Source organism: Orycteropus afer, unplaced genomic scaffold (assembly GCF_000298275.1).
Source record: "Orycteropus afer afer isolate SDZICR_OR568_19922 unplaced genomic scaffold, OryAfe1.0 scaffold00099, whole genome shotgun sequence".
NCBI lineage: Eukaryota > Metazoa > Chordata > Mammalia > Tubulidentata > Orycteropodidae > Orycteropus > Orycteropus afer.
Genome location: NW_006921686.1, coordinates 989,554 through 1,014,273, shown reverse-complemented (window position 1 = coordinate 1,014,273; position 24,720 = coordinate 989,554). Strand labels below are relative to the sequence as shown.

The 24,720-nt window shown below is 59.6% G+C and overlaps 2 protein-coding genes across 2 annotated transcripts in view; one reads left to right on the top strand and one right to left on the bottom strand.

Annotated features, from left to right (window-relative positions):
• The first annotated feature begins 2,287 nt into the window (after window positions 1-2,287).
• Window positions 2,288-6,540, top strand: FUZ (fuzzy planar cell polarity protein). Its single transcript, XM_007942858.1, has 11 exons — window positions 2,288-2,398; window positions 2,642-2,763; window positions 3,068-3,152; window positions 3,299-3,367; window positions 3,574-3,678; window positions 4,458-4,655; window positions 4,827-4,922; window positions 5,151-5,257; window positions 5,327-5,391; window positions 5,464-5,538; window positions 6,314-6,540. Exons 1-11 carry the CDS (start codon window positions 2,288-2,290, stop codon window positions 6,538-6,540), a joined length of 1,260 nt encoding a protein of 419 aa, XP_007941049.1.
• A 385-nt stretch (window positions 6,541-6,925) lies between these two features.
• AP2A1 (adaptor related protein complex 2 subunit alpha 1) overlaps window positions 6,926-24,720 on the bottom strand; it is a 31,738-nt gene continuing 13,943 nt past the window's right edge. Inside the window, exons 4-24 of the mRNA XM_007942854.2 lie at window positions 24,316-24,509; window positions 18,580-18,709; window positions 17,853-17,954; window positions 15,521-15,629; window positions 14,509-14,659; window positions 13,708-13,876; window positions 13,472-13,609; window positions 13,102-13,284; window positions 12,578-12,675; window positions 11,595-11,826; window positions 11,217-11,384; window positions 10,968-11,131; window positions 10,575-10,640; window positions 10,118-10,174; window positions 9,743-9,825; window positions 9,157-9,246; window positions 7,955-8,078; window positions 7,760-7,876; window positions 7,600-7,669; window positions 7,277-7,411; window positions 6,926-7,003 (exon numbers count right to left, since the gene is read on the bottom strand). Of these exons, the coding sequence (XP_007941045.1) occupies window positions 6,926-7,003; window positions 7,277-7,411; window positions 7,600-7,669; window positions 7,760-7,876; window positions 7,955-8,078; window positions 9,157-9,246; window positions 9,743-9,825; window positions 10,118-10,174; window positions 10,575-10,640; window positions 10,968-11,131; window positions 11,217-11,384; window positions 11,595-11,826; window positions 12,578-12,675; window positions 13,102-13,284; window positions 13,472-13,609; window positions 13,708-13,876; window positions 14,509-14,659; window positions 15,521-15,629; window positions 17,853-17,954; window positions 18,580-18,709; window positions 24,316-24,509 (2,658 nt within the window). The remainder of the gene's footprint in view (window positions 7,004-7,276; window positions 7,412-7,599; window positions 7,670-7,759; window positions 7,877-7,954; window positions 8,079-9,156; window positions 9,247-9,742; window positions 9,826-10,117; window positions 10,175-10,574; window positions 10,641-10,967; window positions 11,132-11,216; window positions 11,385-11,594; window positions 11,827-12,577; window positions 12,676-13,101; window positions 13,285-13,471; window positions 13,610-13,707; window positions 13,877-14,508; window positions 14,660-15,520; window positions 15,630-17,852; window positions 17,955-18,579; window positions 18,710-24,315; window positions 24,510-24,720) is intronic.

Genomic DNA, 24,720 nt, shown 5'->3' with positions numbered 1-24,720 from the left:
TGTTCGCTAAATCATTCTTATGTAGCACTTGCTAGGGTGGTCTTGGGGGTCCAGGGTCCTGCCACTGAGCTACCTAGTTTGCTAGAGCCATAAAAGTCCCTGCCTCCTTTTGTGGGGCGTGGAGACTCCACTCTGTCCTGAGGCCACCCAGGGTACCACCTCAGTAAGTGAGTCCTTAATAAAATCCTGAACCTTCTAACCTCATTACTTTCTCTCTCGGCCCCTCCATATTAGGAGGCTGATTTAAAGTTAACAATCCATGGCCAGACAAGCATAATGCTCAAGGCAGACATTTTTTACTAGTTAAGCTAAACTATTGTTTGGTTTTAAGGAGACTTCAAGAAATATTTTTGATTTAAGATTTAACAATTATCTCAAGGCAATAGTTTCAGGAATTCATCCAACTTTCATGACTTCAGGTAGTCTGGAGTCTATGAGAATTTTAAATTCTGTTCTACATTTCCCCCCTTTTGATCAGGATTCTTCTATAGAATCTTTGATGAAATGTTCAGTAATGGTAGCTGGGCATCACCCAGTTCTTCTGGTCTCATGGAAAAGGAGGGAGTTGTTCAAAGAGGCAATTAGCCACACATTCCATCTCTTCCTTCTATTCTTGACTCTCCTTTGTTGCTCTAGGAAAATAGAGACCAATTTTTGTGCCTTGAAAGCCCACTTGCAAGCTTTTAAAAACCTATGTACCATAGAACTAACAAGGAGGTAGACCAGAAGCACAAAATATGTTAGTAGGCCAATTAACTGGGATGTCCCATGAGACCATCACTCAAAAACTCCAAACCAATAAACCAAATCCATGAGGTTTTTGGTCAATATAATAAATATATGACAGAACTTTGTCAGTTCAACCTTTTAGGGTTTACAACATATGACAACCATTACAATAATCATCTGTGCTCCTTTCATTACTCCTACTGGGTGATAAAAGACTTCTATGTTTTTTATATTACTGTGTATTTTATAATGTGATCTGATGAATGAAAGCAGCTGTTCTCACAAAAAAGAAAATACCTAGCTAATTAAATTGATAGGAGCTCTGGTAGCATAGTGCCTAAGGCACTTGACTGCTAACCAGAAGGCTGGTGGTTCAAACCCACCAGCCACTCCTTGGAAGGAAGATGGGGCAATCTACTTCCGTAGTGATACCACCTCAGAAACCCAAGGAGGGATCGCTATGAGTCAGGTCCCACTCAACGGCACATAACAACAATTGATTACTCATGAAAATTTTGTAGACATTCCTAGGAAAGAAACTAATTTGTGTTAACACAGGATTGAGTTAATTGATGTTGTTATATTCATCAAATAGATTATAAAAAGCCATAAAAAAGTCAAGTAGATTTATACTATTTGATGAAAGTAAATGTACAAACAACACATTTATAATTATTCCATTTGTGGAAACGTGCATGAATATTTTCCATTGAACTGTTTCTTAGGGAAAGGATTTGTTGAGGATTATTTTCATATTTTACATGATACACTATAAATTCATTACAATGAAAATTCATTATTCTTATGATTCTGGAAGGTAAAGTATTTTCTCTTTTTCTGATAACAAAAACAATCATCTCATTCAATCCTCTGTGGACTAAACCACCATAGAGGGTGAGGGGGGGATGCTGTTTTCTTCTCTCTGTAAAAGAAAAGTGCGCGCATTTGGGCATGAGGCCATCTTTGAGTAGGGCACACTTGTTTACAGGTCTAGAATGGAAATTGCGCTGAAGGGTGATTGCTAGGCAACGCCTTGTTCTGCCGCCATCTTTGAGAGGGGCATAGTGTTTGCTGTCGTGAAATGGAAAAGAGTGTACACTGAATATGGTTGCCAGGCAACGACTTCCCACTGTCGCCATCTTTGAGAGGGGCACAGCTATTTTACTAATTTAGAGTGTAAACTTTAGCGCCTACGTGACGGTTGCAAATCAACGCCTTGGCACTGTCAACGCCTACGAGGTGCGCTTTTCGTTTTCTCGCTAAATACAGTGAAACCACTTCAGGAAGAGATTATGACGCGTTGAGCCGCCTTCTTTGTTAGGGGCATCGCGACTTCCGGCGGGGGCGGAAAGGAACCTCACGGCGCTTGCGGGTGGCGTCGGAATAGGGATCGAGGGGCCGTTTGAGTTGCACGAAGAAGCGGGAATTGAGTCCTCTTCCTGTTAGCTCCCCAGGTCACCTTCTGGCGGCCTGGAACGGCAGGCCGCCTTAATGTGACTACGGGCATGCTCCTGAGCGGGCACTGACCGTTCGGTCCCGGAGGACTGCGGGGTTCCAAATGGGGGAGGAGGGGGCGAGGGGCGTTGTGCACCTGCTGTGCCTCGCGGCCTCCAGCGGGGTCCCCCTGTTCTGCAGAAGCAGCCGCGGCGGCGTCCCCACCCGCCAGCAGGTGGGGCCCTGGACGCCTGCGTGTCCGAGATAGGAGGGAGTTAGGCGTTTGGAAAGGGGGTAAATGGGGACTGAGGAAGTTGCGTTGGTGTGAGGGCCGAGGGTGCGATCATCCCAGTTTCCCGAAGAGCAGAGGCCAGAGGATTTAGAGACAGACCGGGACGGGGTCTTAAACTCTGGAGTTCGTAGGAGGAGGGAACGAGAACGGAAACGCCTGTCTAACGCCCGCCCCCCATCTCCCCAGCTCCCCTTCTCGGTCATCGGCTCCCTCAATGGAGTCCACATGTTTGGGCAGAATCTGGAGGTGCAGCTGAGCTCTGCGAGGACCGAGGACACGACCGTGGTGTGGAAAAACTTCCATGACAGGTCCCCAACGGGAGCATGGGGCCAGGGACAGGGCTTGGGAGGGGTGATAGCCCCCCTGGAAGATGAGGCCAGAGGGCCTTCCAGCTCCCCAAGCCCAGCTGTTTATTTAGTGGTGGTCTTTCTAGCAAGCTGGCGCCCTCCCCGAACCCTGATTTCCTCCCCGAACCCTGATTTCCTCGCCTGTGAGAGGCAGGTTGGGTTGTGCTGGGAGGTAGGTGGCATTTCTGAATCAAGGGGAAGGCCCCATTCCACTCACTGCCCTGTGTCCCAGATCAGAACCCCTCCCCACCTTCCTTTTACACAGCATCACCCTCATTGTTGTGTCATCTGAGGAGAGCAACTTGGAACTGAGGTTGGAGAGACTACTCCAGATGGTGTTTGGGGCAATGGTGAGACTCTCGCATCCCTTTCCCCCTAAACCCAGGAATCCAAGCTCACAGCGTCCTTCTCTGGGACTCAGGAGTCCTGGCTTCCAGGCCCTCCTCCCTGAGACCCAGGAGTCCAGGACTCCTACTTTCTTATTTGGTGTTTCTAGGTTCTTCTTGTGGGACTTGAAGAACTGACGAATATCCGCAACGTAGAGAGACTCAAGAAGGAGTTGAGGGTAAGGCTGCACAATGGCAGGATGGGAAGTTAGAACACTTAGGCGTGGCCACCTGGGAACTACAACTCCCAGCATCCCCTGGGGGAGCCTAGTCCCATGGGTCTTGGCCCTTCCTGGTTGACTAGCCCAGCAGGACTAGTTTTCAGAGGTGGCGGGAGATCTGAGGCCCACCAGGGTCCTAGGCCCCTTCCTTCTCCCTCTGCTAGGCCAGTTACCACCTCATCGACAGCTTCCTGGGGGACTCTGAGCTCATTGGGGACCTGACGCAGTGTGTGGACTGTGTGGTTTCTCCGGAGGGGTCCCTCCTGCAGGTATTGGGAATGCCCTGGGAACTCTGAAACGCACCCCAAAGCCCTGTGTCAGGCCTCCTCCCACCCTCTAGGCTTTGGGTCTGTTCCCTCCAGTTCCATCCATTCTTAGCCCCAGAGAGGGGTCTTTCCACGCTCAGAGCTAACCCTGCGCCTCCCCTGCTCACAGCACCCAGAACCAGGTCGCAGCCCTCAGCCTGGTGTTTGCGGACCTGTGCAATCAAGCCTGCCAACGCACTCACTGTAAAACGAAACACGATGCTGGGGAGTTGATTCCGACTCGGAGCAACTTCAAAGGGCAGGGTAGCACTGCCTCGTGGGGTTTCCAAGGCTGTAATCTTTGAAAGCAGACTGCCACGTCTTTCTCCCCCGAGCAGCTGGCCGCAGATCTTCCGGTCAGCAGCCCAACGCTTACCTAATGCTGTAACTCTCACCTCCCATGATGCCAGGGCTCGCCCTCCCCCAGCTGCCCTGCGGGTCGCCCAGTCCCGACCACCTTCAGCTTCGCGGGCTTGGCACAGGATGCGCCGACCTGCAGCCCTGCCCTGCTGTGGGTTCGGACTGGGCACATAGCAGGATTCGCTGAGGGACAGGCGCTGCGGCAGGGTTAGCCTCGGTGTGTGCAGCCGGCCAGCCTGTTGAAAGGACTGCACAGCGTGCGTGTGACATGTGAAAGACCTCGGGCCCGGGGAGGGTGACGCCCGTGGCTGGGCCCGGTGGGGTGGGGTCGCTTCCCACGGCTCGCCCACCCGGCTGATTGACAGCCTGTCTGCCTTCGGCAGGAAACCCTCTCTGGGTTCGCCGAGGCCACCAGCACGGCCTTCGTCAGCCTGGTGGCGTCGGGCCGAGTGGTGGCGGCCACAGAAGGCTGGTGGCGGCTGGGGATGCCCGAGGCCGTGCTGCTGCCCTGGTTGGTGGGGTCTTTGCCGCCGCAGACAGCTCGCGACTACCCAGTGTACCTGCCGCACGGGAGCCCCACGGTGAGTGCGCAGGCGGGGAGAGACGAGCGCGAGGAGGGGCGAAACCTAGGGACGCAGTCGTCGGACCTGCGCCTTGCTGGGGCAGGGGGCGTGGCTTGAGTGACGCGCGGACCCGGGGGCGGAGCGCGAGGCGGCGCTCCGGCCAGCCCCGCCCACCCCGCCCCGCTTCAGGTCCCGCACAGGCTCCTGACCCTGATGCTGCTGCCGGGCCTGGAGTTGTGTCTGCTGTGCGGGCCGCGACCACCCCTCAGCCAGCTGGATGCACAGGTGAAATCCAGCCCCCGGGCATCTTTGACCACGTGGCCTCCGCGCCCCACCCACACCTTCTCTGCTATTCTCCAATCGTCTTCCTCCGAACGCTTGTTTCATCCGCTAGGTCCCTTTGCATTGATGTCACTCATTCAAGCCCGTTCCCTTCCTTTGACGCTTCCCCACCTCACCCCCATGGTGCCGCCCCTCTCGCTGACCACGCCCATCAGACCACGCCCCCTGCAGGTCCTGGAGCGTTGGTGGCAGCCACTGATGGAGCCGCTGAGAGCCTGCCTGGCGCTGGGACCCCGCGCGCTGCCCACAGGCCTTCCCCTGCACGCGGACATCCTGGGGTAGGGCTCTGGCTGGGGTGGGCTGGAGGTCCTCTCTGCACCACGGCCATGACGCCCACTTCCCCATAGGCTGCTGCTCCTCCACCTGGAACTGAGACGCTGCCTATTCACGGTGGAACCCTCAGGGGACAAAGGTGACTGGAAACCAGGCCGGGAGGGGCGCGTCCTGGGCAGGACGCCCTGGTCACACTCTTGTTTCCCTCCAGAGCCTGCCCCACAGCACCGGCGACGCCTCCTCCGCTCCTTCTACACGCTGGTCACCTCCACGCACTTCCCACCAGGTCAGTGGTCACAGACGCTGAGCCCTGAGTAGCGGCGGGTGGCGTGAGGGCTAGGCTTGGAGAACCTGCTTGGGAAGCCAGTGCATACCAGGTGCGTTCCTGGACTCCCGGTGTGGACAGGGGAGGTGTGAATCTGCAAGTGTTAAGAGGCTGCTGGTTATCCCTGAACCCTCACCTCCTGCCAGTCACTGAGCCCATCTTCCAGGTGAAGAAGCAGGCTCAGCCCTTAGATGGCAGAGCCATGATTCCACATAGGCTGTGCCTCCTCCGTCCACATCGAATCACTGCACGGCTCAGCTCGGGCTTTGACGCGCAGCCCAGGTTAGGGAGAGTGGTAGAACCACAGGGCCCCAGTTCCTGCTGTTCCTCTCACAGAAACTGGGCCATTTGACACAGAGAAGGACCTATAACATTGCTCCAGCCCCAAGGAAGACCCCTGACTAATGGGGCAAAGTGACAGGCATGCCACTGTGCAAGGCCACCTCCCCCAGCTGTGTCCTGTAAAGTGGGACAGGGCTCTGAAGGACAAGAGCTGCTGTCACAGCTTGGTGTGTGGCATGCAGTTAGCTTCATGTAGGTCACTGGGTTCATTGTTTAGCGGGTTGCCTAGGGCCGCGCCCAGAATCCCCAGGAGCAGTGGGACCCAGGCGGAGTGAGCAAGCTGCTCCAGGCCCCACAGGGCCAGAAACTTTGGCGCTGGACGGGGTGTGGCTTCTTCAGGGTGACATCTTGTTGTCTAGGCCCTGCTGATCACCTCTGTCCCGTCCTTCCCCAGAGCCCGGGGCCCCAGAGGAGAAGGTGGAAGACGCAATCCAGCAGGCCCAGCTGCCGCGAGCCTGCTACCTGGTGTCGGGGCCTGAGGAGCCAGGTGCAGGGTGGCGGCTGGTGGCCTTGCATTCGGGGCCGCGGCGCCTGCTGTTACTGGTGTCCCCTCAGAGTCCCACCCATGGGCTGTGGAGCCTGGCCACCCACACCCTGCACGCCCTCACCCCGCTCCTCTGAGCCCAGGTGCGGGTGACGGAGCAGACACTAGGGCCTCTCTGTTTATTCGCTCACAATAATACACAGCTCCTGGGTGGGGACCGGGAGGGGCAGCGAGGGGAGGGGGTGGGGTGGGGGAGGAAGGCCCACTCCCCGGCCTGTCTCCCCTCTGTGCTTGGGGGGGAAGGGAAAGAGGGGGCTCCCCCTGACCCCCAGAATGTAAACAGCAGCAGATGAACAAAAATAAAAATACAAAAGGCTGGAGGAAGGTCCCGGGTGTCACCCCCACCCCTGGGGTCTTCCCTGTCAGCCTGCGGAGGTCCCCTCGCTGCCCTACCCACCAAAGCGGCCTCAGTCCTAGGGGCTGCCGGGAGCCGGCCCCATCCCTAAGGGCAGACTCCAGGGCTCAGAACTGCTGGGCCAGCAGTTCACAGAGGTGACGGGAGACAGGCTCCTTGCTGGTGCGAAGCGTCAGCCGGTACATCTGTGTGGGCAGGTGGGCAGGATGTCAACGGGTACAGAGCCCGGGGGCAGGGGATGCAAGCAGACAGACAGAGGAACGGACGGAACTGGAGATGGGAAGGAGGTCCATGAGGAAAACAGGGCGAGAAATGTGGGAAGAGCCGAGGACGGGAACACGGGGGCGGGGCCGGCAGGGTGAGGGCGGCAGGCAAGGGGGGCAGAGGCGGAAATGCACCGAGCACATGCACCTGCCCCGAGGAGGAGGACGGTCTCCTGCGTCCCGCGCACCCCTCACCTGGGCCTGGGCGTTGGGCTCCAGCCGCAGCAGACAGCCCACCTGCAAGGCTTTCGTCTGGATGATGCCGGCACCCACGAAGTTCTCAGGGTTGGGGTCCACGTTGTCCAGAAGGGCAGAGCCAAACCCCAGCAGCTGGAGAGGGGCGGGGAGCCTGATCGCAGCTAACCTCACTCACAGCGGCCTACCAGTTCCCTAAAGCCCTCCACTGGGAATGGCCCCGTTTGACAGACGGCAAAACACTGGCTCGGAGAAGTTGGCAGCACCGTCCTTCCACCGGGGAGGCCGGTCGGGGATGTCGGCCCCGGGGTGGTGGCTCTCACCTTGGCCTTGGTAACCTCCGCGTCCATGGGGTGGTTGGCTTTGAAGATCTTCTGTGCTTCCTGCTGGGGGCTGCCGGTGGGAACGGTTTACCTCGCGGCCTTGGCGCTCCCGGCCCCGCCCCCCCGGAAGCGCCAGCGCGGCCCCGGCCCCTGCACTCACAGGCTCAGCTGTTTCCAGCGCTGGAAGAAGTCCTGGGCCGCCATCTCTGTCGGCTGGAAGAACTTGTTGATGGTCACCGGGAGCTTCAGGGTGAGCGACTGCGGGGCGCCCCCGTACCTGCGGGTTGGGCTCCATCAGGCTCCCGCCTTGTCACGGAAGTCCCGCCCCCACCTGGGAGCGCCCCGCCTTACTCACCGGAAGCGCACGGACAGCAGTGGAGGTGTTACGAAGTCCCGCAGGCACTCGATGTTAAGCACCTGCTGCACCTGCGCCCCGCCGTCCACCTGCGCCGCCACGCGCTTCGTCTGCACGGCCAGCTGTGCCACCGCTGGTCAAGGAAGCAAGACACGGGTGGCACTCGAAGGGGTCGTGGCTGCACAGCCCTGAAGGTTCCCTGGACTTTCCCAGCAGGCCCAGACTGCAGCCCTTTTTATGAGGTTAGGCCAAGTCCCCATCCTCTGAGGCCCAGGGCCCCGGCGCATCTAAACCTCTGACTCAGCTGCCTCGTCTGGACTCCATGATGCACAAGCCACCCTACGGAATACCACTGGCGCCAGGAGCTGGCCCCGGGGGTGAGCCTCAGCTCTTACCCACAATCCCCAGCCTCTCCTCGCCTCATCTGTAAAATGGACACAATTGTACCATCAGTATGGCCCTTGGGATTCAGTGACACAATAATCCAGGTAAAAGTACTTGTGTGCTCGGCTCATGGCGCACCAGGTGGTACTCTCATCGTCCGCGTTCATGTCTGCCTCCCTCCACAGCCCAGCGCCGAGGATGGGGTCTTGCCCGTTTCTCCCCCCACGCCGGCAGAGCTGAGCCTACGGGGGACCCCTGGAGATGCCAGATGACTGGCTGGAAGAGCTGAGAATGAGAGGGTCCTCACAGCTCAGGGTCTGGCCCCTCTGCCACCACCGCTGTGGGGAGAGAGGCCTGGAGGAGGGGAAATGGGAAGCGACACCCTTCAGGATTTCCAAGCACCCTTAGGAGGATGTGCACTTCACAGGAGATAGGGAGGCTCAGAGAGGCAAAGATGAGTCGGCCCAGCTCCCAGGCAATGCTGCAGCAGGGGCACAGTCCCGTCAGAAGGCAGGCGTCGGCAGGGAGCTGGGCTCCAGCCACGGAAAGGACCTGACTGGGGAAACTGAGGCCCAGAGCCGCTGGGGTGCGAGATAGTGCCTCTTGGACATTCATCACGTAACTGGACCGTCACAGCCTGTCCCGTCATAGCCTCCCAAATCCCCCGGGATGTGGGAGAGGCGGACCGTGTCCCACAGAGGAAGACACTAAAGGTCAGAGAACCAAGCGTTAGCTCTCTGCGTAAGAGGGGCTGAACAGGGCTCACGAGGAGAAGAGCTGGGGCGAGAGGGTAGGACCGGGCCTGGGAGGGAGGATATGAGTCTGCAGGTCTCCGGGGTGGACCACGGACGGCGAGAAGCTCTGGAACTGCACGGAGGTCTTGTTGCCGTAGAAGAGATACATGCGGCCTGCGGAGGGGGAGGGGCGGGCCTCCGTCAGGTTTCCTCTCAGCCCCTTCCCCCACAGGGGCGGGTCTGTGGAAAACCGCCCCGGCCTGACGCCCGTCCTCCAGGTCACTTCACCATCCTGTCAGCTCAGGAACACAAGCCAAGCTCAGCCAGCTTTTACTGAAGAGATGGCATGGCACATGTGAAAGTGACACGCGCCTCCTCGCTGCCACTGACGGCAGCGGCTCCGGGCTGTGCTCACAGTCACTGCCTGCACTTCCGACCCGGGCTCTGCTCCGCGGAGCAGGACACCGTCGGCCTGCACGCAAGGGGCTCCCAGAGCACACATGTTAGTTTTAAATGCCTGATGCGCTTTCCCTGCTGAAAGTACGGGGAGTACCTGGGCTAACAGAAACTGCTCGCTGGAGCCTTCCTTCCCGTGGCAGCCAGGACACGGGCCACACCTGTCATACCTTAGCCGCGCCGCTCTCCCCACCCACCATCTCCCCTCGCGTACCCAGGTTCTGCCGGAACTCGGACTTCACTCCAATCTGCAGCAGCTGGTTCTCAAACAGGACCCCGTTGTTCTTGCACACAAACCTGGAGGGAGGATGGGGGTGCTCAGGGCCTCTGGGTCCCCCACCCTCAACCTCTGTCAACAAAAAAAACCAAATCACACCCACTGCCGTGGAGTCGATTCCGACCCACAGCGCCCCTAGAGGACAGAGTGGAACTGCCCCGAGGGTTCTCAAGGCTGTGGGTCTTCACAGAAGCAAACTGCCTCATCTCCCATGGAGAGGCTGGTGGGCTTGAACTCCCAACCTTTTGGTCAGCAGCCAAATGCTTTAACCATTACATCACCAGAGCTCCTCCCATCACCACCAGGACTCACTTATTCAGCAGTTCGTCAGCCTCTGGGATGGGGGTGCCGACGTCCTCAGGACCTGGGCTGGAAGTGGGGAAAGCCGTGAGATGGAAGAGACATGGGTGGCTGAAGCCCAGACGGACAGGAAGCCCAGGAGACCCGCCCTGGGGGAGGACCCAGCCCCTGCCCTGCCTAGTAGACTCCGAGTTGCCGCTGAGTCTGGTCAGACTCAAGATAATCCCAGAATCCACACACCCAGATACCCCAGAGAACCTCTGAGAACCCCAAAACCAGATCTGTGGTTGCCTCTAGAGGCAAGGGGACCCCCACAGGAGTATCCTCGTCCGTCAAGGACCCCAGGTTTCCCTCTCCTCCAAGGCCTTGCCTCTTGGGCTCATCAGAAAACCCCCTGAAAAGACCCCAGGCCCCTCACCCTCCCTGGGGGACGTAAGAGTCTGCCTCCCACCCCACCGCCACCCCTTACTCAGCAGCTGGGGCTGGGTCGGCCAGCAGAGCCATGGGGCTCTCGGGGGCAGGCGGCTCCAGCTCGCTGGGCCGTCCAATCCCAGAGCAGACAAAAGAAGATAGGCGTGGCAGGCAGCCAATCCCAGACAGGCAGCAAGAAGACCAGAGAGAGACAGAGAGAGAGAGAGAAAGAGAGAGAGGCAGGGAGGCGGGACAGAGAGAAGGAAGAACAGACTTAGCACGGTGACAGGACAGGACACCAAGGGGATGCCAGAGGGGGAAGGCGGTGGGGGGCGTGGCCAGGGCTGACACAGGCTTCCAGGACAGTAAGCTGGGAGACGGGGTGGGGTGCATGGGGCAGAGGCGGAAAAGGGGCAACACCGGTGAGCCTCGTGACACGGGCCGGCAGTACCTGAGAAAGGCCTCCTCGGCCGTGGGGCCCAGGCTGGCCGGGGCGGCTGGGCCATCTGAGAAGACGTCCACCAAGAGGTTGCCTGCGCCGGCGGGAGCTGGGGGTGCTGCTGGGGGAGGGGCTGCCCGCAGCCCCAGGAGGTCGGCAGACGGTGAGGGGGTTGACTGTGGAGGTGCAGGGAGGTCAGCGGCCTCACCACCTGGCTGGACCCAGCCGGCCCGACCGCGGGGCCTGCCCGCGGGGACTCACCACTGTGCTGGGGGTGGGCTCCATGCCCCCGTTGATGTCACTGCTGCTGGGGTCCCTGCGGCCGTCATCCAGGGCGCTGCCCGCCCCCGGCCCCTTCTTGCGCTTCAGCTTGGCCAGGATGGAGGACTCCCGCTCCGGGAAGGGGGGCATCTCTTCCAGCACCGTGGCCTGTGGGTCAGAGCGGTCAGTGCAGGCCGGCCGGGGCCGGGGCCGGGGTCACTTAGGACCGGGCTGGGGACGGGGATGGAGGGTTGGGGCTCTGGGTCGGTGGGGTCAGCGTGGGCAGACCCGGGCCGGGGTCAGGTAGGACGGGGACAGGCATGGAGGGACAGGCCTGTGGGTTGGTGAGGTCAGCGTGGGCAGGGCCGGGGCTCTGACCAGGACGTCAGTGCTGGCCACGGAGCTAAGGGTGAGGTACTCGACGGCCCGCTGCTGTAACTCCACGTCGGCGTTGCGCAGCTGGGAGCCGGCCCGCAGCACGCCCTGGATGGTGGCCTTGGTCTCCGGGAAGAGGTTGATGAACTTGATGTAGGTGGACAGCAGCAGGGCCCGGGTGGCCACGCTGCACAGGTGAAACTTGGAATGCAGCAGGGAAAACTGCACCGGGGGACTGCCGGGGCAGAGGGCAGAGGTCAGAGGGCAGGCAACCCCCTAGAAACCCCCACAGAAGGGGCCTCCCTCAGCCTCCCCGAGGAGAACATATGCCTGGGGGAGGGTCCAAGCCACCAACACGTCCAGCAGAAAAGCCAGCTACATGCCACTGTCCCCCACTCACAACACCCCAACACGTATCAGAGCAGAACTGGGCTCTCCAGGTTCTCACTGGCTGGTTTTTCAGAAAGAAACCTCCAGGACCACCTTCTGAGGTGTCTTGGGGTGGGCTTGAGCTTCCAGCCTTTCAGTGAGTAGCTGACGACTTAACTGTTTGTACTTTGCCCAGTAACCCCGCTACTGTCAATTCCGACTCACAGCGCCCCTAGAGGACAGAGTGGAACTGCCCCACAGGGTTTCCAAGGCTGTCAGTCTTTATGGGAGCAGACTACCACACCTTTCTCCCACGGAGCAGCTAGCAGATTTGAACCGCCAACCTTTTGCTTAGCGGCCAGGCACTTAACCACTATGCCACCAGAGCTCTAGCCTCCCTGAGAAAAGGGTTGATATTTCCAAGGCTCTAGGGAAATAGCTTGTGTAAAACTCTGTCCCAGACATGCTAGGAGTCTGGTTCCTTTCACCCTCATAGGCGGGTCAAGGGATTAAAGATTCCTGGGAACACAGCATCTCTGGCCCTGGAAGTCCTGGGCATGCCCCAAGCCTGGACCCCTCAGATGATGTATGTTCACCCTGCCCAAAGGCCCCCTTACCTGGAGCGGGGGTCCCCAGCAATCAGGTTCCCGAACTCCCCAAGGATGTAGCCACCAACCTTCACCATGTTCTCATGACAGGCTGGGGCCTGGAGTGCCTGGTGGGAGGGGAAACGGGTGCAAGGGCTGGAGGAGAAAGACTGACCGCCCGCCTCACCAAGCGCAGACGGGGGGCCGTGCACCTGCATAGACTACCCTGGGGAGAGCCCCCAGCATCTCGGGGACGCAGGTGCGTCACAGCTGAGAAGGCTGAGGCCCAGAGAGGCAGAGGCACCTGCCCTACCTCACACGTGGTCAGACGGGCGAAGGGGGACCCCCAAGCCGGCCTAGCCTGGGGCAGGCACCTAAATACTGGGTGCCTCACAGCCCTATCCGGTGTGCTCCTCACGTGCAGCTGGAAAGCTACGGGCCGTCCCTTGGGTGGTGGCCCCGAGAGGTAGCAGCAGTGTGTGACTCAGCCCCTCAGCCCCACCTGTCCCTGCTCAGCCTGTCACCAGGGTGAGGTGGGTGAGGCGAGAGCTGACCTCAAAGACGGTCTTGGCAGCGTAGCCCTGGACATCGTCGCGATTGGTGACGATCTGCAGCACGCGGTACCACACCTCCTCGCTGACGTAGTCGCCTGCAATGCGGATGAGGTTGAGGATGGTGTCCACGTACCAGCTGTAGTCCACAGCATACTTCTCAGCCAGGATGGCCACCTTCAAGACCTGTGGGGGTGGAGGGGTGGCGTGCACACGTGTGGGCGTGTCCCCCCACTGGGCCCATCACAGCAGGGACTCACCAGATATGGACTCACCACTGTCTCCCATCTCGAGACCCAGGAGTCCAGCCCCCAGCCCCTCCTCCCTCTGACCCAATGTTCAGTCCCCCCTTCCCAGCCGCCCCAGGACTCACGATCTCTTCGCGGATGGCGTAGTCGGCTGTCTCCAGGTATCGCAGCATCTCAGACACAATCTGCTTGGCGTTGCTCCGGTCACACATGGCATAGAGGAGGTCAGCTGCCCGCTGCCGCACACTGACATCCCGCTCGGTCTGTGGGAGGAGAGCAGGGCTGGTGGGTGCCAGGCTCCCTCGGGAGGGGGGCTTGGAGGGAGCCAGGGGGAGCTCACGGGGCAGGGCTGGGGGTGCACCTTGAGGGCATTGATGACGGTATCGATGTGCGTCTTGACGGCCTCGTGGGAGAACTCGGAGCTGGCCAGCGTGCACATGCTCTCGAGCGCCAGGTAGCGCAGGTTGGTCTCGCGGTGCTGCAGGAACTGGCCCAGCTGGTTGCAGGCGCGGACAAGCAGGTTGGGCTCACTGCCGGGGCAGCGGAGGAGCAAGGGGCAGGATGAGAGATGGAGGGCTCTGCTGGCAGCCACTCACCCCCACATCCAGAGTGACCCCGCCCCGAGTCTGGGCCGGATGCCGCCTCCTGACCCAGACAGTTGAGCCATAAAGGCTAGGTGGAAGGGGGCCAGCAAATCTGACTCCCAACAGGTAGCATATGGCAGCATTTCAGACCCCACTCTCATCTACCTAAGGGAGTTCTGGTAGCGCAGTGGTTCAGGCACTTGACTGCTAACCAGAAGGCTGGTGGTTCAAACCCATCAGCCACTCCTCGGAAGGAAGGTTGGGCAATCTATGTCCGTAGTAATACCGCCTCGGAAACCCAAGGAAGGGTCACTATGAGTTGGCTCTGACTCGATGGCAAATAACAACTCATCTACCTAGAAGTCAAGAACCTCAGCTCACCCACCCCTGGACCAGGGAGCCGACCCGCCGCTCCTCCCTTAGACCTGGGAGTCCACTCTGGCCCCTCCTCCCTGGCCTCCCTCTCCAGTCCCTGGACCTGGCATCAGGCCCCTCCTCCCTGGGTCCCGCCCCCGGCCGCTCCTGGGTGTGTGTGTGGGTGGGGGGGGTCCCGCCCCTCCCCACGGCCCAGCCCGCACCTGTCATAGTGGATGATGAGGCTGATGGTCTCGAAGAGAATGGCGTTCTTGGCGTTGGAGTGCTGCACCTTCTTGGACTTGGGCGGCTCCTGGGCCTTGTTGAGCACGGTCTCCAGGCACTCCACCAGCCGCCCCTTCACGGCCGCGTCCTCTGGGGAGCGGAGGACACGGCTGAGGTCTGCGTTTGCCTGGCCCCACCCAGGGCAGTGGCCTGGCCTCCGGGCGCTCCTGCAGCCCGGGCTGGTCTCTGCTCCCCGAGCACCTTCTCCGACCCGGTCCACCAAGCGAGGCCTGGGCATTGGCCCTGCGCTAACCCTGCTGGGGCCTCTCGGGGCGTCAGTGTCCTCATGTGGGCCCCATGCTCGCTCTCTCAGCATCTTCAGAAAGCAGCTCCGGGAACCCCCATCCCCCGACACCAGGCAGGACCACAGACGGGCCTCCCTGAGGGAATGCTGGCCACTCAATCCCGCAGTCAGGAACCGAGCTGCGACCCGTCGGCTCACTGACGCCCCCCCGTGTGTGCCAGAGCGGAACTGCTCGGCAGGGCGTTCAGCGGCTGGTTTTCCGGAGGTAGCTCACTGGATGGACTGGAACCTCCAGGTTTCTGGTTAATAGCCAAGCACATTAACTGTCTGCACCATGCTGGGACCTGCTTGGTGCATTAGGGGCCCGACAACTACACGCTCTGTGTACTCTGCTACCACCAGCAGGCTCCCCGATTCATACATCAACACGCAAGTCTCTTGCTGTGTGCGGGTCTGGCGTGTGCAGATCTGCACATGCACAGGTTTGTGTGTACATGTCTACACGTGTGCGTGTCTGTGCACATGTCTGTGCATATGCACATCTGTGTACCTTTGTGTCTGTGTACATGCATGTCTGTGTATCTGTGCATGTGTCTGAACATTCATGTGGGCCCTGGGACCCCCAAAGCAGTGAGGCATCACCCCAGCCTCAGAAAGAGCCTGAGATGGACCCCAGGTCCCCCCCGCAGCTGAGACAGTGGCCTTACCTGGCGGCGGGTAGCACTGCAACAACCGCAGGAGCTTCACTGAGAGCCAGGGGGCCGGGACGAAGTAGTAGGTGTAGTCCTGGAGGTCGGTGGAGGCCGACGAGACGATCTGGGGGAGAGGAAGGCAAGGAGTAGTGGAGCCAAGTTCCCAGGACGGTGCTGTCGGGCCGCAGAGGAGGCTCAGAGAGGGGGCGAGGTGCCCGAGGTCACACAGCCTGAGGGTGGCATGGGGCCACGCCCACAGACGCATGCACCAAAGCTCAGGCTCTCCCACGATCACTTGGGGTTAATTGTGTCCCCACAAAGATCTGTTCAGTCCCAACCCCGGTCCCTGGGGACGTGACCTCGTTTGGGAAGAAGGTCTTTCAGACATGACCAGTTAACATGAAGGCTGAGGGCACACTGGGCCAGACTAGGCTCTAACCCTCTATGACTGGTGTCCTTCCAAACAGAAGCGATTCGGAGACAGAAAAGAGGCCATGTTACCACTGGCCAATACCAGGAACGGGCGTCGGCCTGGAACATTGTCCTTTGCCACTCTCAGGAGGAAGCCATGTGGCCGACAGCCTGAATCCAGATTCCCTGTCTCCACAACTGTGAGATCGTGCGTTTCAGTTCTTAGAAGTCACCCAGTTTGGGGGATTTTTTTCAGTGGTCCCAGGGAACTACTGCACTCGAGACAGATTCAGCCACAGCTTTTCTAAGTAACACAGGTACCAGGGAGCAGGAGAAGCCCCTGCCCACTCCCCTGGGCTGTGGCTGGCCCGGGACCAGTGCCTCCCCACCACCCCCAGTCTCACGATGCCCTGGGCGCCCCCAGGAGAGCCTGTCACACCAGTTTGCCAAGGAGGATGTCCCTGGAGCCCACCCATGACTGTGAGCTACTGGGGACAGGAAGTGGGTGCCCTTTGAGGGGGTCCAGGCCCAACACGAGGTCAGACTCAAGGAATGTTCAGGTAACGGGTGGAAAGTTAGTGGAAGACTGTAGGACTTCTGTCCTCGTGGCAAACCCCTCAACTGTGGACCCCCCTTTCCTGGGCGTCATTCCCACATGCCCTGTGCTGCCCCCACCATCCCTGCGTCTCCCCGACTGTGGCACAGGGCCATATTCAGACGGGGGTGAAGGAATGAAATACTGGATGATGAACACACAAGCTGGTGTGCTGCTCTGTTTGCTTGGGAATCTCCCTGCAGGTCTCAATGCCAGGATCAGCTCCTCCAGGAAGCCTTCCAGGACTCCCAGGCAAGGTGAACTGCCTCCTTAGGATGCCTACCTCCATTAGAGCGACACCACCCCTTGTGTCATTATCTGGGTGTAGGTCGGCCTCCCTGCCACACCCTATGCCCTGCACCAGGAAGGGGAGCCCCCAGAGGACAGGGCTTGGGTCTGACTCATCTCTGTGTCCCCCCATCAGGGCCTGGCACCCAGGAGGCCTCAGGGGAGGCTCCCACGACAGGAAGGGAGGGGAACAGTAGAGAGCAGGAAGGGATACGGTGGGGAGAGGGGAGTGGGAGGAAAAGCAGAGATTAACAGTCACGGCCACGGCCACGGCCACGGCCACGGCTGCATCTACCTGAGACCAGAGGAACTAGATGGTGCTCAGTGACCATTACAGACCATTCAGGGCCACGATAAATGGACCCTGATTGAATGAGAGAAAAATATGGAACAGAACTCACATTCTGAAAACATCCGGACCTATTGGACCAGTTGAGAATAAAGGACTCCCTGAGGCTGCCAGCCTGGGATATTCATAACCCTTGACCTAAAACTTCCCTGAGGTCACATTGCAGCTGAATAACAGAGCAGCTCATAAAGACAAATACCTGTGACTACTATGCACTTTAAAAAACTATCTACAGGAGGCCAAATGGTCCAAAATTACTCCAAAGTAAAGACAACGTGGCAACGACGCAGGGAAACCGGAGTACCGGAACAGAACCACCAGGACGGAATTAGTAAGAATGTTGACAAACTGTGAAAAACGTAACCGATGCCACTGAGCAACTGAGTAGTCACTGTTAAAGGAGGGAAGGAGGGGGTAAAACAAGGGCAGCAGGAGGGGCTGGGAGGAAGTCGGAAGACGGTTCAGCTGGAGCCAGGGCCTGGCACTCTCCTCTAAGTACAGATGGGGCAGTGAGGCCCAGAGAGGGGAAGCCACTCGCCCAGGGCCACACAGCCAGGATGTGGCCGGACCTGGAGTGAGCTGAAAGTCCCAGTTCTGGACCACCATGGCGAGTACCTCTCAAGAAGAGATGGGGTTCCAGAGAGGTGTCAGAGAGGACAGGACACAGGGCACCCTCCCGCCACCAGCCCTCAGCCCACACTCACCCGGCTCAGGCGAGACACGGCCAGGGAGACACAGGTCTTGAAGTCGTCTGGGTTCTTTTTACAGAGGCAGGTGATGAGGCTGACAGCGGCCGTGACCACACCCTGGGCAGAGATGGCGGTCAGGGCTGGGGGAGGGCAGGGTGGGCAGTGGGGTACCTGTGTGACTGCACGTGTTGGGGGTGGAGTGAGGGGGCCAGGGAGTTTGGGGGCCAGGGCCAGTCTGGGTGAGGAGCAAGGAGTCGGAGGGGATTACAGAGGGGCTGGAGTGGGGGGTTCTGGGGGTAGGGAGAGGTTGGGTATCTGTGCTGGCCAGGCCAGGGATGAGAGTTATTGGGGGATGGCTGGGTGACAGGGATAGAAGTTGGAACTGGAAGGCTGGGTGAGTGACATGTTTTGGGGAAACTGGACAGGATCCCTGGGCATCCAGGTGGGCATCAGGTGGGGCTCCCCAGCACGCGGGTGGGGGGTCAGGATTGGGGGGGTCTCCCAGGCACATGGGTGGGCGTCAGGCGGGGGGGGCTCCCAGGCACGCGGGTGGGCATCGGGGTGGGAGGGTCTCCCAGGCACGCGGGTGGGCGTCAGGCGGGGGGGCTCCAGGCACGCGGGTGGGCATCAGGGTGGGGGGGTCTCCCAGGCACACGGGTGGGCGTCAGGCGGGGGGGCTCCCAGGCACGCAGATGGGGGTCAGGGCACGGTGGGGTCTGAGGGCCGGCGCCCAGCGTCCCACCATGTGCTGGTCGTTGAGCAGGTGCACCACGCGGGCCGTCCACTCGCCCATGGGCACCAGGTCGGGCGAGGCCTTGTAGAGCCGCAGCAGGCACAGGGCCGCACTCTGCTTCACGCTGTCCATGCTGTCCCTGTGCGGGGGGCACGCGTAGGCAGCGGTCAGCACGCCGCCAGCTCCACGCACCCCCTCCCCTCTCCTTCCAGGAAGGGCTGGCGACAAGGACAGAGAGCCAGCAGGCCCCGGATCCAAGCCCCATTGCCCACGAATCCCGGGGGTCTCAGTTTCTTCATTTGCAAAATGGGCGACACCTCAGTCACGTGGCGAGATGCCCGGCAGGGCTGAGCAGAACAGGCCAGGCACCTCCATTCACTGACTGAGCGTGTACCGAGTACCTGCTGGGTGGCAGGCCCTGCCGTGGAGCCGTGGCCACAGTGGTGGACAAAGCCTGCGCTCACAGCTGATAGCCTAGCCGAAACCACCAACGGTCCGGCAGACACGCGCACCAAACGTGGTTGGGGTTAAGCGCTACCAGCCAGATGAGCACAAGAGGATGGAGACGCAAGATGGGAAGAAGGCCTCTGGTTCAGTGACAGGTGAGCAGAAAACCAAGTGACTTAATGAGCAGAGATGGGAAATGCCTGCAACAGAATGTGTCGGCCAGAGAGGCCAGGCGTGCCAAGGCCCCGAGAGGCAGGCGTGGGCCTGGTATGCAGGAGGAAGAGGGAAGAGCTCGATCGCCTGGACCGGGTGAGCGAGGGAGGAAGGACGGGATGCAGGCAGAGGTGGACGGAGCAGGCCACGCGAGGCCTGTGGGTCGTGGTGAGGGCCAGGCTTTGACTGGGTGCAAGGCAGGAGCCTTGGGTGGCACAGGGCAGTCACACGATACTAAGACAACAGCAATCAAAGCCACCACCGAGATGGAGCAACGGTTAAGTGCTTGGCTGGCAGTGTGAACCCACCTGGGTGATCCGCACCTATAAAGATCACAGCCTAGGAAACGCTATGAGGCAGTTGCACTCTGTCGCGTGCGGTTACTCCGAGTCAGAACAGACTTGCTGGCAGCCAACAATAACAAAAACACAGCCCCTCCTGCAGCCCAGACGACTGCAAGCATCCTAGGTAGATAACTCAGGTCACCCTGACCACAAAGCAAGCCGACAGGCGGCCGTGGATGACATGTTGTTAATGGCGCCCCCTGGCGGCTGAGTGGAGAATAGACGGTAGCAGCAGCACTGGCAGGAGGTGGGGGCCACACCTGTGGCCGTCAGTTCTGACTCACGGTCACCGCGTGTATTACAGAGTAGATCTGTCCCAAAGCGTTTTCCTGGCGGTGACCATGCAAGCAGCTTGCCAGGGCTTCGTGGTGCAGCGGCTGCTTCCTCACTGCCGACTCTACTTGAGGTGAGCAGCTGAGAGCAAACCGTGCGTGCCACCCAGGGACCCGCGTGGAGGTCAGTGTCCAGGTGGGAGACGATGGTGCTCAGGCAGGATGGTGGCCGTGAAGGGGCCGGATCCCGGACACACTCCTTAGATCCAAACAGCAGGACGTGCTGTTGAGCTGGACGGAGGCAGTGGGGACAAAGTGACCCTTGGGTTTCTGACATGATCTATCTGGCGAATGGCGAAACCACTTCCTGAGTGGGCGCCCAGGGTGAGTTGGGGGCAGTGGGCAGAAACCCCTGGTTCTGCACTGGACTTGAACCCCTTGTGGTCCAGCTGACTCCAACTCACAACACCCCTACAAGACAGAGTGGAACTGCCCCACTGGGTTTCCAAGGCTGTCAGTCTTCACGGAAACAGACTGCCTCATCTTTCTTCCATGGAGCGGCTGGTAGGTTTGAATCATTGACCTTTTAGTTAGCAGCACCACTACACCACGAGAGCTCCTTGATACCATCACCAAATCAAAACCCAAACTTACTGCCGTCTAGTCAGATCCAACTCACAGAGACCCCTCCCTGGGTTTCCGAGGCAGTATCACTAGGAAGAATGCCCAACCTTCGTTCCGAGGAGTGGCTGGTGGGTTTGAACCACCAGCCTTCTGGCTGGCAGTCAAGTGCCTTAGGTACTATGCTACCAGAGCTCCCTGATATCATCACAAGGGTCCTTGTAGGAGGGAGTCCAGGGGTCAGAGTCAGAGAAGGAGCCGTGAGGATGGAAACAGAGTCAGAGATTGGCAGGTACTACGCTGCTGGCTTTGAAGAGGAAGAAAGGGGCCGTGAGCCAAGGAATGCAGGCGGCCTCCGAGGCAGGGAAAGGCAAGGGAAGAGGCCCCCCGGGGTCTCCAGAAGGAACCAGCCCTGCCACCACCTCGATTTTAGCCCAGTGAGACAGGTTCAGGACTTCCAGCCTCCAAAAGTGTAAGAGACTATCTGATGTTTTAAGCCAGGGGTCCCTGGGTGGTCCAATAGTTAACGCAGCCAATCCCGAGGTTGGAGAGTTGGGTCTGCCCAGGGCACCTCGGATGAAAGGGCTGGCCACTGACTTCTGAAAAATCAGGCTGAGAAACCCCGTGGAGCACAGTGCAGCCCTGACCCTCGCAGGGACGCCCGGAGTCAGGTGACCACGGCAGCGGCTGGCGGCCGCCGATTCCTGCTCAGGCCAGGGCCGCACTGCTGTCAAACCAGACTGCGCTTTTCAAAACTTTGCTTTTATCTTCCGTTTCTTCTTTCCAAGCTGCTTGCAGTCTCCTCATGCTTCCAGTCTTTCGTGAAACAACGGGACACGCTCACTTGACTTTCTGGCCCGACACAGCCCTTGGAAGGCCCTGGCGCCCCCTCGCGGTGCCTCGTTTCCTCGAGTTTAGGGATTTCTGACTGACCTACTCCAATCTCTTGGAGCTTCATCTGTGGGAGCCCCTGAGGCCTGGGGGCAGGTGGGTTCCTGCTTCTGTGAGGCGCCGGGGGTGGTGGGGGCCGGTTGGGTCCCTTCAAAGTAAAGCTTAGTGCAGGGATTTCCGGACAGCCCAGGGAGGGTGAATTCAGTGGCAGATGAGCTGGGCCTGGGCCAGGGTTCAGGACAGGTAATACTGCTGCCAGGCCCCAGGGGGGGTTTGTTTCTGGGTCACACTGCTTTGAAGTGTGGCCTTCCGGAAGGCCTCCTTGGGCACACTCTGCCTTCTGTCCCCAGCTGCTGTGAGGACCCAGAGTCCGGGGCCGGGTTCACCAGGTCAGCAAACGTCCTCCACGCAGAAGCTGGCTGCAGAGCACAGCCTTCTCCCCGCCAACATGGCGAGGTTTCGGCGAGAGCAGCCGTCCAGGGGCCGGCCCCTCCCACACCGCACACCACACACCACACTGCCATCAACAGAGGCCCAGGCTCCCGCGCGCCAGCAGGCAGCCTTACAACACAAACCCCACGCGGCATTCTGCTTAACGTCCGCCAGTCGCCTTCCACTACAAGCCGAGTATGACCCACTCACTCCTCGTTTTTTCTCGTTCACGGCCCGCCAGCCACAGAGGCTTTCTCTCAGTTTCCTGAGCAGAAAACTCCCGCCCGCCCCAGGGCTTTCACACGGCTCCTCCTTCGTGTGGGACGCAGCCTGTTACACTCAGCTCTCGGCCTGTCCTCAGTCCAGTCCCACATCACATGTCACCTCCTCGCAGGGGCCTCTCGGACTGGCCGTTCAAGTAGCTTCCTTTGCCCCTGCCACCACACACTACCCTGTTTCATTTTCTTCAGACCATTTGTCACCGTCTGAACGCATAGTCTGTGGTGGCGCAGTGGTTAAAGCACTCAAACCCTAACTGAAAGATTAACCGTTCGAATGCACCAGCTGCTCCATGGGAGGAAGAGGTAGCAGTCTGCTTCCCTAAAGACCGACAGCCTTGGAGACCCTGTGGGGCAGTTCCACTCTGTCCTCTAGGGGCGCTGTGGGTCAGAATCCCCTCCAGGCAGTGGGTGTGGTTTGGGCTTTGCTTCTGTGAAGACTGACAGCCTTGGAGACCCTGTGCTGCAGTTCCACTCTGTCCTCTAGGGGCGCTGTGAGTCAGAATCCACTCCATGGCAGTGGGTTCCTTAAGGAGCAAGTTAAATCTTCCACCCAAAGAGTGGTGGTTCAAACCCACCCAATGGTTCTGGAGGACGAAGACGGGCGATCTGCTCCCATAAAGATGACAGCCTGGGAAACTACGGGGCAGTGACTTCCTTGGCGTGGCCCTTCTAGCCACTGTCCTCCATTTTGTGCTGTATTCTAAATCCTGGTCCCTTTGAGGAAGCCTGTTTGGGGTGGGATGGATCCTGAGTCCCGCCTTGCTGGAGGGTGACCCAAGTCACCACTCAGTTTCCCTGAGGGTGTGCGTGTGAGGTTCTGGGAAAGTTCGCTCTTGTTCAGGTCCAGGTCCTGCGCTGGGTTTGTCACCATCTCACCCACGGACTCGAGACAGCAGCCAGCCGTCGACCTGCCGATCGGGGTTCGCCAACCCCTGCAACCCCTGAGTGAGGCGAGTCCTCTAGACTGACCCATGGACTTGGGGCTTGCCAGCCTTCCAGCCTCCACTACCATGTGTGCCGTTTCCTTGGCAGTGTGTGAGTTCTGCGAGACATTATGGCGAAATACAGAACCCCAGGACTGGAGGGGAAGTACTGCGGGGGAGGAGGAGGTGACGACGGAATGACACGGAACAGCTGGACATTTGGGGCATCTTTAACAACCGCCTCACAGGGACTGGCCTGGTGCTAATCCTTCGGAGGCAAATTACTTGAGCGGGAGCCCTACGGGGCAGTCGTGTGGTCCCACAGTGGCATCTAATGGCAACAGCCAACCTTTGCTTCCATGTCCCCCCTCCATAGGTCAGCTCCGGCGGGGCGAGCACACAGGGCTGCTGCTGCTCACTCCCGCCCCCCTGTGGCCACAACCGTACCTGGCTCATTGCAGACCCTCAAGAAATATCTGCTAAAAGGCCTTCCCATCTCAGTCTCGGGATCATGCCTCTCCCCTTCTCATGGCCAACAGCACCTCCTCCAGCTCTCAGTCCAGGGCCACTTCCTCTGAGAAGCCCTCTCTGATACTCCAGGCTTGGTCAAATGCACCTATCGACACCTCTGCACCTCACAGCATCAACAGCCCTGGTGGCTGACAGGCTAAGCTCTTGGCTGCTAACTGAAAGGTCGGGAGTTTGAGCTTAGCCAGTGGCTCTGCGGGAGAAAGACCCGGAGATCTGCCCCTGTGAAGATTATGGTCTAGGAAACCCCGTGTGGTGGTCTCTCTGTCCTACAGGGTCACCATTAGTGGGAATCCACGTGACGGCACCCAGAAACCACTGCCGCCTGGGAGGACGGCTCCATCCTGCAGCCATCTGACGACGTGCACCGTCCCCCAGGACTGGGACTCTCAGGTGGTGGTGATCTTGACGTTGATGTTGTCGAGAGCCGTGAGCAGGGCTCAGTATTGACGCTGACGACAACATCGACGTCAACACTGATCCCTGCTCACGGCTCTATCCCCAGCAACAGGCACAGAGGCTGGCACGCAGCAAGAGCTCAGTAAGCAATGTGTGCTGAGTGGATGGATGGACAGGCACGTTCTGGGGGGCCGCCACCCACACAACCTAAGGTCACTGCCTCCTTCACACTAGACGTCAAAGGCCTGTCAAACAGACAGACGTCCCCTTCCTTGGCTTTGCCGGGTGGCTACAGTAGCCCAGGTCCAAGAGGGGAGGCCCTGGGCAGGTGACACAACCTCTCTCTGAGCGTCAAGCTCGGCCGCCCCACCCGCCTGGGTCCCCAGTGTCTCACCCGGCCACCAGGATGCGGGGAATGTCAGCAGCAAAGGCCTCGCCCATTTCGCGGCTGCCGACGTTGGCGATGCAGTGCAGGGCCAGGCACATGAAGGTGGGGTTGCGGCTGGCCAGGTCGTTCTTGATAGCGTTGTTAATGAGCCGGATCAGCTCCGAGTTCGAGTTCACCAGCACCGAGATGAACAGGTAACCCTGAGAGGGGCAGGGGGGACGTGGAGGCCTGGGAACCTTGTGGCTACATGGCCCTAGACTCCAACCCTCCGACCTGGAGTCTGTACCCCCAGGCCCTCTTCCCTCAGACCCAGGAGTTCAGGCCCCCAACCTCCTCCTCCTTCAGATCCCAGAGTCTAGACCCCAGCTTCTCCTCCCTCAGCCCCGGAAGTCCAGCCCCTCAGCCCCCTCC